This window comes from Microplitis mediator, chromosome 2, assembly GCF_029852145.1.
Source record: "Microplitis mediator isolate UGA2020A chromosome 2, iyMicMedi2.1, whole genome shotgun sequence".
NCBI lineage: Eukaryota > Metazoa > Arthropoda > Insecta > Hymenoptera > Braconidae > Microplitis > Microplitis mediator.
Window position 1 is genome coordinate 6,065,665 of NC_079970.1, and position 13,942 is coordinate 6,079,606.

The 13,942-nt window shown below is 28.9% G+C and overlaps 1 protein-coding gene and 1 long non-coding RNA gene across 4 annotated transcripts in view; one reads left to right on the plus strand and one right to left on the minus strand.

Annotated features, from left to right (window-relative positions):
* Positions 1-13,942, plus strand: part of LOC130663933 (adenylate cyclase type 5) — a 108,028-nt gene that overhangs the window by 30,973 nt on the left and 63,113 nt on the right. For all 3 annotated transcript variants that reach the window (XM_057463512.1, XM_057463514.1, XM_057463513.1), the window contains 2 exons: positions 2,972-3,182; positions 4,275-4,687. In XM_057463512.1, coding sequence (XP_057319495.1) covers positions 2,972-3,182; positions 4,275-4,687 — 624 coding nt within the window. The remainder of the gene's footprint in view (positions 1-2,971; positions 3,183-4,274; positions 4,688-13,942) is intronic.
* LOC130663939 (uncharacterized) lies at positions 4,335-6,896 on the minus strand. The gene is made up of 2 exons (XR_008989265.1): positions 6,395-6,896; positions 4,335-4,871 (listed from the first exon to the last, which is right to left on the minus strand). It is a non-coding gene; the product is annotated as an uncharacterized LOC130663939 (long non-coding RNA).

Sequence of the window (13,942 nt, forward strand, 5' to 3'; positions counted from 1 at the left end):
TTTTCAAAAATTGATTTGAATTTATTTTTAATTATTTTTAATATTTGCGAGTTTTTTTGGCACTATAAATGATATAGAAGAAATTTATTTACGGAAAGTAAGAAAAATTTTAAATTATCATTAATAAAAGAAAAAAAAATTGTACTTTTGAGCGAAGTGGGATCCTGGGTCAAAAATAAAACTTGATGAAGTTATCGATTTGCCGACGATTTTTCGATAAGGTCTCGACTTCTTCGACTTAAATTAAATTTTTGTCAATGTTTAGAACTTTTTTTCATCTTACACGGAAAAAAAAAAATAGTAGTGGCTACTCTCTGGGATAGTACTGAGTACTTTCTGTAAAAAAAAAATTTTAGACAGTACTGTATGCTATCTAGAATGTATCCACTACTGTCTAGACTATATCCACTACTGTCCGGGATAGTACTCAGTACTTTCCAGAGAGTAGTGGATATAGTCTAGATAGCATACAGTACTGTCTGAAATTTTTTTTTTACAGAAAGAACTCAGTACTATCTCAGAGAGTAGCCACTACTATTTTTTCTTTTCCGTGTAGTTTGAACTTATTTGGCTTTACTTCGAGCACGACGATCATTCACCTTACTTTCGAGTTGCTGAACCAAGTCGAAAAAAAGTTTGATTTTCACGTTTGATTTTAATTTTGACTGTTTCGCTTTATAATTTAAGTCGAAGAAGTCTAAATCAAGTCGAAATTGACTTGATTTAGACTTTTTCGTCTTAAATCGTGACTAAGAAAGCCAGTTAAGTCTAAACCAAAACGAAAACTCAATGTATTTCATATCTCTGTAAAAAAAAGTCGAGTTTGTCTTGTAAAAGAAGGCTCTAAATTTCGACTTCCAATACAAAGCCGCCGCGCTTCGAAATTTTCCCACAGATCGGCCGATGCCTGGTTTGCAATGATTGACCAATAGATGGCTAACTATACTGGCCCGTGCATGGTGAATCATTGGCAACCGTCTTTTTGCTTATAAAATCGGCGCACAATTAACCGCCGTTCGTTGGTCAACGGTTTGATCGAGTGCTCTTGATACCAAGCTTTGGCCGATGATCGATTGCTACGATTGGCCAATGCTTGGCATATCGTTATCATCCGATATTCAACCGATCTTTGGCCGATGCTTGAAAATTGGCAGCCATTTACGACCCAGTGCTGGACCGATTCTTTTTTTTTGTATGAGTTGGTGAACTAAGTCTAAATCAAGTTTTATTTTTGACCTGGGATAACTAAAAAAAAAATTTGTTTTAATACTTTGAACGAAATTTAATAACAATGATTACTTCCATGCAAGTATGAGTAAAAAATATGTAACAGAATTCAAGAGCAAGTGTTAAAAAAAAAAAGGTTTCAAAAATAAGTCCTCGATATGTCAAAGTACTTTGTGACGACTAGAAGTCTACTTCTCGACTAAATTTTTTCCTTACCAAAAGTACTCTGAAAGATTTTTAAAAGTGAGCATAAAAAATTTTTTAAAATTACACAGTCTAGTGTAAACTCAAGAGGGAAGCAAAATATAAATTCATGTATTTCGAAACATAAATAATAAAAATAATAATAATAATGATAAAAGTAACATGAGGCAATATTAGATGTAGGGTGAACTATATAAAGTCCTCAAAAACTTTATATACTCACGTATAGTACCACTTACCTCCAAAGATTGATGTTAGGGTAAGTATATTGAGTTCACTGGATTTGCATGTAGTTCCAGTTTATTCGCAATCTCAACAAGTTAAAAAAAAAATTCAAACATTTAAATTGCTAAAAATAAATAAATCGATTGATTCAAAAAATACATTATTGATATTTATGAAATAAATATCAAAAAAATATTTAACATAAAATGATTCTGTTGTTATTAGTATTTATAAAAATAAATTTAAATGTCAAGTTAAAAAAATATTTAAAATGAATTGTATAGCTGAGAGACGTATAATAAATAACTTGAGTGTCAAAGAAAAATTAGCAATTCTCAGCGAAACATAAAATGGGATAGAACTCTTTGTGGCTTACGTTAAACGACACTCCTACGCAAATATAGTTGGGTTATATACAACGCGGTCTCTTGAAACTCTAAACTCACTCTATAACACTAAATTTACTACTTCAATATATATATATTTATATATATTCTGGTGTAGAATTCTGTTCATCAGATCTACCAGCTGTACACGAAACGAAACAAAGGCTGATAAAGAAGAAAGAGGAAATACGAATTGTCCGCCAATAGTGTAATCGCTTCACTGTGCGCGAGAGAATTCTCGTGACGTTCTAATTAGATTTTGCGTTTTCGCGTTTAATATCCCAGCCTATGTTACTACAAAGAAACTTTACACCAAACAACTGGCTCTAACGTGTATTTAGATATACGAGTCTGCAGCTCGGATTTAAAAAGCTAAAACTTAATCTTTGTGTTCAATTTAAAATAATTATTATCTTTAATTAAGTAATTTAATATTTTATATCCAATCATTATTATACTCACGTTACTAAATTTAATTTTCTACACAAACTATCGTTAAAATATCTCAGTTATTATAAATTTTAATTATCAAGCAAAAATCTCAGTTATTTTTTTTAAATTATTTGAGCCATTTTTGAAAATTATTTTTATCATTTTTTAAGTAAAAACTTTTTTTATTGAAAAATAAAAAAATAAATAAATAAATTTTGGCAATCTGGTATATTGGAATAATAAAAACTTTATTTCTTATACCCCACCCTCTCTTGCACAGAATATGAAATAAAAAGAAAAATTTAATACTACAAATTGTGCAAAAACAATGAAAGACGACTTTAAATCTTGATTATCTTCATTTTTTTCTTCTTAGCATAAAATTTAATAATAGAATAATAAAATAAAAAATATGGATATTTTTTTTACTAAAAAAAATGAAATGAGGTAATAAATAAAAAAACTAAACATCTTTTATCTTTTAATGTCAACCGTAGGTGGAGATGCTGTACCAACGTTATTTTCTACGTATGAATCAAAGTAATATGACTCATGTGCTAGGACTTCTGACTGGATTATCAATAGCACTGGGGTTGTTAGTTCTCAGATTGATATTTACCAGCGATCAGCCTTTTTTTACTCTCATTCAACGGCCTGAAAATTTATCCCTGACACTTGCTGTACTTACTTGTATCGCTATTTATGCCGGTAACTATACACATTAATAAATCAGCCTTTTAATAAGTTTGAAACAAATTATTGCCATTATTCAGTTTGACTACACTGTAAAATATTTATGGTGTGAAAATGGTCCCCGAGAACTGCACACGGTGTCCTCGGTGTGAATTGACGGTGTGAAATTTTTTCACTGTGAAATTTTTTCACTGTGAAACATCAAGCTGTGTAATTTTAACACGGTGTGTGTTATCTTTTACACCGTTCAGTGTTATCAGCTTAAAATTCATACATTGTCGAATAATTGTTTTTTACATTGAAATTAATTTATTCAACTTTAACTTCTAAAATTATTAACTTGAAATAATTAAGGTACCCGCGGGTAATAAGGCCTGATAATGATATTTAAAATAACCGCCTCCGCTAAAGGCTACTCTAGTAGAAGGGTCTTGCATAGAGATGTTACGACAAGTTTATAGAGTCCCGATACCACATTCCCTGTCTCCTATATTTCATCATCCGTCATATGATGTCGTAGCGCAGAAGAAATTATAAAAAACAATCTAGTCTTCTGTCTTTAAAAAAGTATTGTTGCTAAATTTAAGTGATGATTCATCTCTAATACCAATTTTATTAAGTATAATTAAACCATTCCATTTTGTTTAACCCGTAGGCCTTATTACCCTACCGTAGTAAAATAGGGCCTATTTGTATGATTTTTGTAAAAGTTTAATTTTTTGTTTGTTTGTAGTATAAATTACCATTACATTTTATAGCTAATGTATTGAAATAAAGATTAATGATAAATTTCGATAATTAAATGCAATGTTTTCGATTCTATTCAAAATCTCCCTTAGCTAGGCCTTATTACCTGCCGGTACTTTACTCAATACACTGCAAAAAATTTTTGGACTCGGTGTAGTCGACCTTACGTCGTGTAACTTTTACACCGGCGATATGAAAATTTTCATACCAAATTATTCACACCACATCGCGGACTCAGAATTTTTTATCAGCCTCCTCAAAGTCATTAATCACAACAATGAATCTCTTAATTATTTTTTGTTCCATTTGATAACTAATATTTTTATTTTTGTTTTTAAAAATAATAATTTTTAAATGCAGGCTTAGTGGCAGCAATATCAAGACCAGGAATGAATGAAGTCTGGTTAGCAGGAGTGAGTGGAGCAGTACTAGTAACATTACTAGGACTACAAATTACACTAAATATTCATCTGGCCTATTTACCAAATTGGGACGATAAAATAGCCACTATGAATCCCGAGGATATGATCATGAGAGACATGTTAAGCTCTGACTCAACAGCCAGCACAATGTCAATGACGAGAATCGACCATTTACGTACAGGTGGACCACTCGCGGCAGCTTGGTCTGTTTGTTTTTTTATCTACATGGCCTACGCTCTTTTGCCAATTCGACTACGTCATGCCTGCATTGCTGGTGTTATTTTCTCCGTTACCCATCTCATTGGTGCTTTTGTACTCTATTCCCAAGATTATCCCGCAATGCTAGCGCACGTAAGTTTTTATTCATACACAAGTGTTTTAAATTAAATATTTTTTAAATTATTTAACCCCTTTAATTTACCAATAAATATACAAATTGATTGATTAAATAAGTGTCATTAAGGACCCTGATAATTATCACGGTCTACTGGATAAGGAACTGGACCTTTGTCATCCATTTTTGATTCGTTCAAGACTAAAATAAATGATTTAATTAATAAATTTCCCATTCACCCGAGTCAAAATTTAAATCGTAGATTGAACGTACAAGACGTTGAAAACGTAAATTCAACATTTCAAAACGTAAATAGTCGTAAAACGTATTTTAGACGTAGTTGACGTACGAAAACGTAAATAAGACTTGCGTAATCGTAAATCGTAGATACAACCTTTCAAAATTTGCAATCAAACAATAAAACTATGTCAGAAACATTTCATTGCCAAAAGACATGTCTAGCAGCTAGAAGATAAGAAATAGAAATTCTTAGCAGCTGTAGAAAAATATTTTGGGCCTTGCAGGAGATAACTCTACCCGCATGGAAAAGCTATATATTGTTAAAAGTATATAAAAAAACATATGGTGAATATGTGATAAATATATAGCGGCAAAAATATCTATATTGAAAAATATATGTTTTTTACATATATTGGATTATATAATTATCATAATATATTTACTTGTATATAATGTTTTGTATTTTTCTATATATACTATCTCATATAATGCTCAATATATTCTTATCATATATGGATAGTATATATATAATTTATAAGTATAATATAATAAACTTGATATATATATCCATATATTTTGACTCATATAATTAGTGGTATATGGTCTCTATATAATTGATTATATATGAAAGAATTTATATGATTAAATATATGGTTCGCGGTATATTGGAATTATATTTTTCCAGTATATCAAAACTTATATTTTTCGCAATATATTGAAAATTTTATTTTTTAATATACTTTTTCAATTTCTACACAATTCCACAAAAAAAAAGTCAAATTCATTATTTCTTCTCCTTCTTTTCATTGACCTTATATTTACTGGCAATAACCTAAGAAAAGTAAAAAAAGTGCCATATATTTTACAATATATTGGAAACCATATATTTTGCAATATATTGGAAAACATATATAAAAAATATAAAAAATACTATATATTAATTAATATACTACTTTCAATATAATATATCAATATAAAGAAGATATATTAAAATATATATGTAAAACATACATAAAAAGTCATATATTGATAAATATATTGATAATATATTCTAGCAATATATTTTTTTTCAATATATTATCATATATTAATACGGCAAAAATATAAATACTATTTTATATATTGTACAATATATCACATTATAATATTCATATATTCTATCATATATGTTTTCACATATAAAGTTTTTTCATGCGGGTACTGATGTTCAGTTTCTCGAGTTTTTTTGGGTCTTACAGACTACCTAGAAGCTTGTAGACAAAAATGTTTCCGATATAGTTTAATTGTTTTATCGCCAGTTTTGGAAGGTTGTATCTACGATTTACGATTACGCGTCTTATTTACGTTTTCGTACGTCAGCTATGTCTAAAATACGTTTTACGACTATTTACGTCTTGAAAGGTTGAATTTACGTTTTCAACGTCTTGTACGTTCAATCTACGATTTAAATTTTGACTCAGGCACATTAAGAGTTTTTGACTTACCTAAAATAATAAATAAAAATATTGAGAAACTTGAAATGTAATTTAAAAAAAAATTATTAAAATAAGTCATACTGTGGCAGTAAATTCAATAATTTACAACGTAATGTTCACCTATAACTGTTTACTATTCGTGTTTTCAACGATATATTTTTTAATTTTCCTTTATCACAAGGTTACCAAACGATAAGAGCGACTAAATGCAAGTAAATTATGCACGTAATTCTTCGCGTTTCACGTCCGTACTTATTTACATGCAACTTTAAATAATTATTGTTATTTTTTTTTGTTTCCTTTATTATGAGCATTAACTTTTTGCTTTAATGTCGAGTGCGATCACAGAAAAATAAACACCTAGACTGTGATTAATGGTTATGATAATTAGAGAGTACTTAGATTGGAAATATGTATTATAAAATATAAACATTGGTAACATGACATGTTTTAATGGATTACTACGTTTATTATTCCATTTGAATTTGTCGTCAAGGTACTGAACAATCAATACGGCTTTCATTTCTGCATCAATATTTAATATTAGATGTCTTGGCGTACCAGATAATTTAACTTTTTTTTTTAAAAGAAATTATAAAATTTTATGAAATATTTCCAAATCACTGAAAATTTTGAAAAATCTCACTGGAACAGTTAATAAAAGTATAAAAAAATTCCAGAACCTGAGACCATATGGAAAATTATAAAAGTGTCGGAAACAGGACGGAAAATTTTGAAGCTGGGGGAAATATTTCGAGAACTTTTCAGAAAATAAAAAAAAAGTAGGGACTTCCAAGCGGTAATCGATACAATAGTAATAAAAATAATAATTCTAATGGATAATAGTTTCGTTAATAATTTTCAAACACTTAAACATGAATTAAAAATAGTTTTCCAATGTCTTATAAAAGAAAAGTTCAAGAGCATAAAAAGAAAAAAAGAGAATGTAAAACTTGATCTTCTTGTAGTAGCAGCGAGTCTTACAACATGTCGTATTGGTTGTTGACGATCTTCTTCAACAACTCTCTTCGGCTTTTCTCGACGTTAAGCTCTTGAATTTCTTGTGCCAGGCGATGCGAATAGAGCTTACACATCCATTCATATATATATATAAAATGTATGAGTATGCTATAAAAAATTTACGGAGTGAACACGAGTGAAATCCGGAGTGGATACGGAGTCGATGATTTTTTATTTATTTAATCCCCTCGGACCCATATGAAAAAAATATATATCCGGGCAAATCTGCATATATGAGACATATATTTATATATATGTTGCATAATATGCGACATATTCCAGATTTGCCCGGATATATCCGGATATATATTTTTTTCGTATGGGGAATCAAATTTACTCCGGAGGGGAGTTCAATGTATCATTAAAACTCCGGATCGGAGAGGATGTGGATTGGAATAAAATCCTCGTCACTCCAAAATCATTCTGCTGAAAAAAAACTCCCTATCTACTCAGTACGCAGAGAATTTTTTTTTGAGTTCTGGAATTTCAAAAGACGGAATGAATCTGGATTGAAATAGAATCCATATTTACTCCGAATTCATTCCCGATTTTTTACAGCGTAGGTCCGACTGAATGATATCAAAATTAGAGTTTTTAGTAATCGAATTCCAATGAAAAAGAAATAAATAAATAAATAATTATTAATGTATTTAAACATATACCTGAAAATCGAAACGTTCTTTGCTCAACGAAAATAAAAAAATGGAAAGTAAAAAATCGTCTGGATGACTAGATTTCTGAAATGTTTCGCATATGAATGCTGGTATGTCAGCCAAAAATCTTAGCCCACCTTCAATCTCCGGAACTACTCCTTAAGCAGTCAAATTACATAACTTTTTTTCATTTTCGTTGCGCGAAAAACGTTCCGATCTTCAGTTACATATTTAAATTGATGAATATTTTTCTGACAGCATGAATCAGATGAATAAAAATTTTTTTTTTTATTTAAACTTCAGCTTTGTCATGAGCTTAATCTAGAAATTAACATTTTCTGCTTTTATAATCGATTCAGTACGTGATAAAGTGATTTTCACTCATAAAAGTTCTTTTTTCCACTCAAGACTTGAATAAAATCTATTATAATCTGAAAATGACACTTAATTTGTTACAATTTATTAAAAAAGTTATTTCATTTTTATAATTGTTTTCTTTTTTTAGTAATTAATAGATCCACTGATAAAATAAATTGACTCAGTAGCATCGTTATTTATATAATTTTCTATTAGACAATCAATAGATATCTAAAAGTTTTTTTATTAGACATATAAAAGTAAAACAAAAATAATAGATCAATATCAAAGTAATATCCTCTATTTCCTGACTCTCTATATCTTTGTTTCTATTTCTGTTAACAAGCTGTCCTACTAAAGATAAAGAAAATTGATCATAGATTTGAGCCATAGATAATCTGAGATTGAAAACTTGTTTCAAACAATACCGTTTATAATAGTCTGAAAAAACTCGCGGTTGAATTACTTTTTTTTCCTCATATTTGCTTGATTTATTTTCTAGAAAACATGACAAACAAATATAGCAATAAAATAAGTTATATTTATAATAAAAAACCACACTGAAAAAAAAAACTTTTGTGTCTTAACAAACGGCTGGATTACGCAGTTATTTGTTAAGATAACAAATCCATCTTGGTCAACGCAACGAAGTAACATTTGTTATGGTAAGTAAAGTGAAGTTGCCGTTATAACAAATGACATGCGTTGAGCTAAATACTAAATTAGGTTTTATAAAGATTTCTTGACTCGAGAAAATTTTACTTCACCTAAGATATTGTAGTATTTGTAACTTATAAATTAATATCACTTATACACTACAATGATAACACACTTAGATTAGAAATAACAACACCACAATTAACAATGTACCTGAAGATCGTAACGTTTTTCGCCCAACGAAAAAAAAATTTGGAACGTAAAAAATCTACTGGATGACTAGATTTCTGAAATGTTTCGCATGTAGATGCTAATATGTCAGCCGAAAATCTTAAGCCAACCCTTAACTCCGAAATTACTTCTTAAGCAGTCAAATTTCATCAATTTTTTTCATTTTCGTTGTTCGAAAAACGTTCCGATCTTCAGGTACACAACTAACAGCAGTAAAATTCAAATATTTAAAAAGATCAGTTTCACATTTGTTACAATATTATCGCTTCTCGATATATTCTCTTGAGTCAAGAAAATCACTTCTTCAAGGCACTCGCCTTTAACTATACTTAATATACTTTTCAAAATAAATAGCGTTTAAAATTTTAGCCATAATTTACAAACACAATTTATGCCCAAAATCAAAAACTTGTGATAAATTCTTAATGATATTGTTCAACTAATTAAAGCACAAAATTCTATGCGTATTCAAAAAATTTGTCCTCAACACATATCATTTGTTACAACAACAACTTCACTTTACTTACCACAACAAATGTCACTTCGTTGCGTTAACCAAGATAGTTTTGCTGTCATAACAAATAGCTGCGTAATCCTGACTCTTGTTATTATAGCAAATTTTTTTTTTCAGTGCATCAAATTCATGAAGATCCTTTTTCTCCACCGTCCATCTTACGGTTTTAAATAAATTTAATTATTATTATTATTATCATCATTGCGTCCGAAAAAAAAAGAAATTATTTAATCAATATTTGGAAAATTTAATTTCAGTTAAAGAAAAAGAATTTTTTAAAAACTTCAATAAATTTTCTATCTCAATGCTCACAGAGTTCAATTTATTTAATAGAATGATTTATGTAAAAAACTTTAATCGACAGTAGAATGAAATATCATGAAAGAAAACAATCGATTTCAAGGGAAACAATTAGATGTTTCAATCAATCATAAAATTTATAACAAATTAGCCATTTCCGTTCGTAGATTGCTTAATATATTTTTTAATGTTTATGTTTATATTTATTTGAACTTTTTTTTTAACGATAAAATGTCCAGTTTAATATTCTGTTGGATGTTAACCAAACACTGACAATGAAACTCGGAACAATGGGTTTAATTAAATTGTTAGAGTGACTAGACATTGTGAGTTTTCTCTGTTAAATTGTGGCAATGTCAATAGAAGAAAGTAGTTAATTGTTGTAACTTAATGTGGTTTAGATAAAGATAAAGATGGAGACTCGTTAGAAATTAACTTTGAAAAGAAAAATAAATTCAAAAATAGTTTTTTAGTTTGCCGAATCTCAATAAAGCTAAATTGCTTGTTTGGTTGTTTGCTGACATGAGTAAAATTATATTTTTATGTGTGCGCTGTCTGAAAAGTTAGATTGACAGATGAGTAATCGATTTATATGACCACCCTCAAGCAATCTTATTGAGTGTAAAAAAAATAACGACGTTAGCTCGGAAATAAAATCAGGCAGAAGGAACAAATATTTTTTCATAGTAAATCATTTTTTTATTTTTATCTTGATACATGTGATATTATTTCATAAAATAGAGAAGAGTTGGGAAAAATGAACAAAATTTAAATTAATATTCAAATTTGTTTTTTCCATTTCGAACAAAATGGGGTGGCCTCAAAAAAAATTTTTTTGCTAAAACAAGTAAAGTAACCAGTTTTCAATTTACTTATAAATTTTCCCTCTGAAAATTTTTTGTATCAATTTATTTATCACGAAAACGTGAATTTTTTTTTTGTATATATATAGAGTCTAAAATAATAAAAACCTTTTTTTATGCCTATAATTTGAAAAAAAAATTTGTATTAAAAATTAATAAAAAATAACTTTTTTTAAAAGAGATCCACCTATTAGTCAGTAAACAAATAATTAATTACTTGTCTTCAAATGATTTTGTTAATAAAAATATATAAGGATAGAGGGTGGAAAGGAAGGGTGGGGCCTAAGTACTTTTAGAAGGCTAGTAATTAAGATAAATTACTAAAAAATAATAATAAGAGTAATAAATAAGAATTAAAACATTTAAGCTGCTCTATTTGGCCAGTTCTATTCTTCATCAAGTATCAGTTCATTTAAAATGGAATACAAATTACAATTTAATAGTTAAGCTGTATAGAAAATAGTGAAATTTATTTTTAATAATGATTGCTCAAGGTGAATGTGAAGTATGATTTAAATTTTAATAATAAAATACAAATAATAAAGTAGTGAATTCCGAACGTAACCGGTTGAAAAAATTTAAGCAACATGAATTGCCAGTTTTACTCTCTCAGAAAAAGTTATTGATGCGAATAAGTTATACACTTTCTGGTAGCTTAAATTCCTTGCCCTCAAGACTAAAAGTAGGAATAAATTCTCAGCCACCGAGGTACCGATACTCCCGAGTAGTATTATATAGTGTGAAAGTTGAAGAGTGAAGAGTAAAGAGTGAAGAGTGAAGAATATACAGTAGTAAAGCCGCGATTTAGAACCGACGAACAGACGAGGGCTTTTCTCCCCGTGTTCATTCTTTACTTTGTTTTTCATCTTCCGCTGAGTCGGGAAATTTAAGATTTTTTTTATCCAGTCTTTTTAGTATCACTGAGAGCTTCTACTGGTGCTGCCTAAACAAACAAAATTTTCTGCAGCCATATTACTATACAAGTATTTCGATACAAATCATCAGTAAGGGGAAAAATATTCTGATGGTTTAATAAAATTTCTTTCTTAGATTCCATTTATTAATTTTTAGAAAAAATTAAATATTAAATTGCTGAAAAAAATGATGAGAAAAAGTATAAGAATGAAGGTGGTAAAAAGTAGCAAAACCCTCTGGTTCTGAAGATCCTTGAAATGATATACAGAAATTCTTTTCATCTGGGAAATGTTTTCAATGGAGATAAATGATGTACGAGATAAATATGATCGTTAAAAACGTAAAATCTCCTTATGTGTGGCATTCAACACTTAACGGAAAGTCATTATTTTATTTTATATATTTTTTTTCCGAGACATTTCTCACTTTTTACTCTATACACATTTAACTTTGATACTTTGATCCCCTTGATTCTAATCCGAGAATTTATATGTCTTCCTTGCTGATGGGATAAAGTCTGATGATAGCGTTAAGAAAAATGAACAAAATGTATAGAATAGATCGATGAGATCACCCTTAAAGATTTTTTCAAATAAATATTAAAAAAAAACATTTCTTCTTCCTATCAATTGATGGATTATTTTAGTGCTTCACTCTCTTTTAGATTTCATATCTATTTTATTTCTAATTAATAAGAACAATTCACCGTCGACCCCAATACAAAAATTGAGTTTATTGAATTTTTCTATTTATTTGAAATTTGTTTTAATTTTACAGAGCAATTGTGTCGCATTTTACACTTATCCAAAAAATTAAAGGAACAAGAAAATTTTATAAATTTTTTAGTGATTTTTGGAAGGCTGTATTTTCGTGAAAAATGATCGTATTGAAAAAATAAAAAAAGCAAATTGAAGCTTGAAATCTCTAGTTTGAAGATCTTTCAGCAAAATATTTTTTTGAGCCACGGTTTTTGCGGAATCAGAAGAAAAATGTCGAGACAAAATTTTTCTAAATTTTTTGGTTTCGTTTTTTAGGTCTACGGGGCCGGGAAAAATTTTTTCAAAAAAACAAATTCATGGCTTGTTTAGGAAATTTATTCAGCTACAATTTGCTTTTTTTTGTTTCTCTGTACGACAATTTGCTGCTGAGATATCAGCCTTCAAATGAAAAAGGATCCTTTTGTCTTTGATTATTGATATCTCAGCAAGAAATGGTCACACCGTAATTTAAAAGGCAGTTTAATAAACTTGAATAAATCCCCTACAAGCTCCATTTTTGATTTTTAAAAAAAAAAATTTTTTTTCATCCTTGATATCCATTTGAAAAACCTTTAAAAAATGGCCATTTTCTGGTTGTTTAGTCGACTCATCGCTACTCTGCAAATATTGATAAAAAAAATAATGTTGCCAGGTAATTTTACAGCTTAATGTACCCCCAAAAACCCTGGAAATTTTCAGATTGATCCATTGAACCGTTTGTCCGGTCCGATTGCTCAAAATTTACAAAACAATTAAAGGAACAAGTTTTGTTCCTTAATTTGTGTAATCATTACCAAAATGAAAAAATTAATTTTTTTTCGGATTTTCTTCCATTTTTGCATTAGTTATTCAGTAAATGTAAGGTAAATAAAAACAAAAAATTTTTTTCCGAAAAACGAAAAAAAAAATAACCCCCCGAATAAAACATAAAAAAAAAAAATTGGAAAAAATTCTTGTTTGGTCTCGTTTTTTGGAAAATTTTTTTTTTTTCCTCTTAACCTTACATTTACTGAATAACTAACGCAAAAATGGAAGAAAATCCGAAAAAAAATTAATTTTTTCATTTTGGTAATGATTACACAAATTAAGGAACAAAACTTGTTCCTTTAATTGTTTTGTAAATTTTGAGCAATCGGACCGGACAAACGGTTCAATGGATCAATCTGAAAATTTCCAGGGTTTTTGGGGGTACATTAAGCTGTAAAATTACCTGGCAACATTATTTTTTTTATCAATATTTGCAGAGTAGCGATGAGTCGACTAAACAACCAGAAAATGGCCATTTTTTA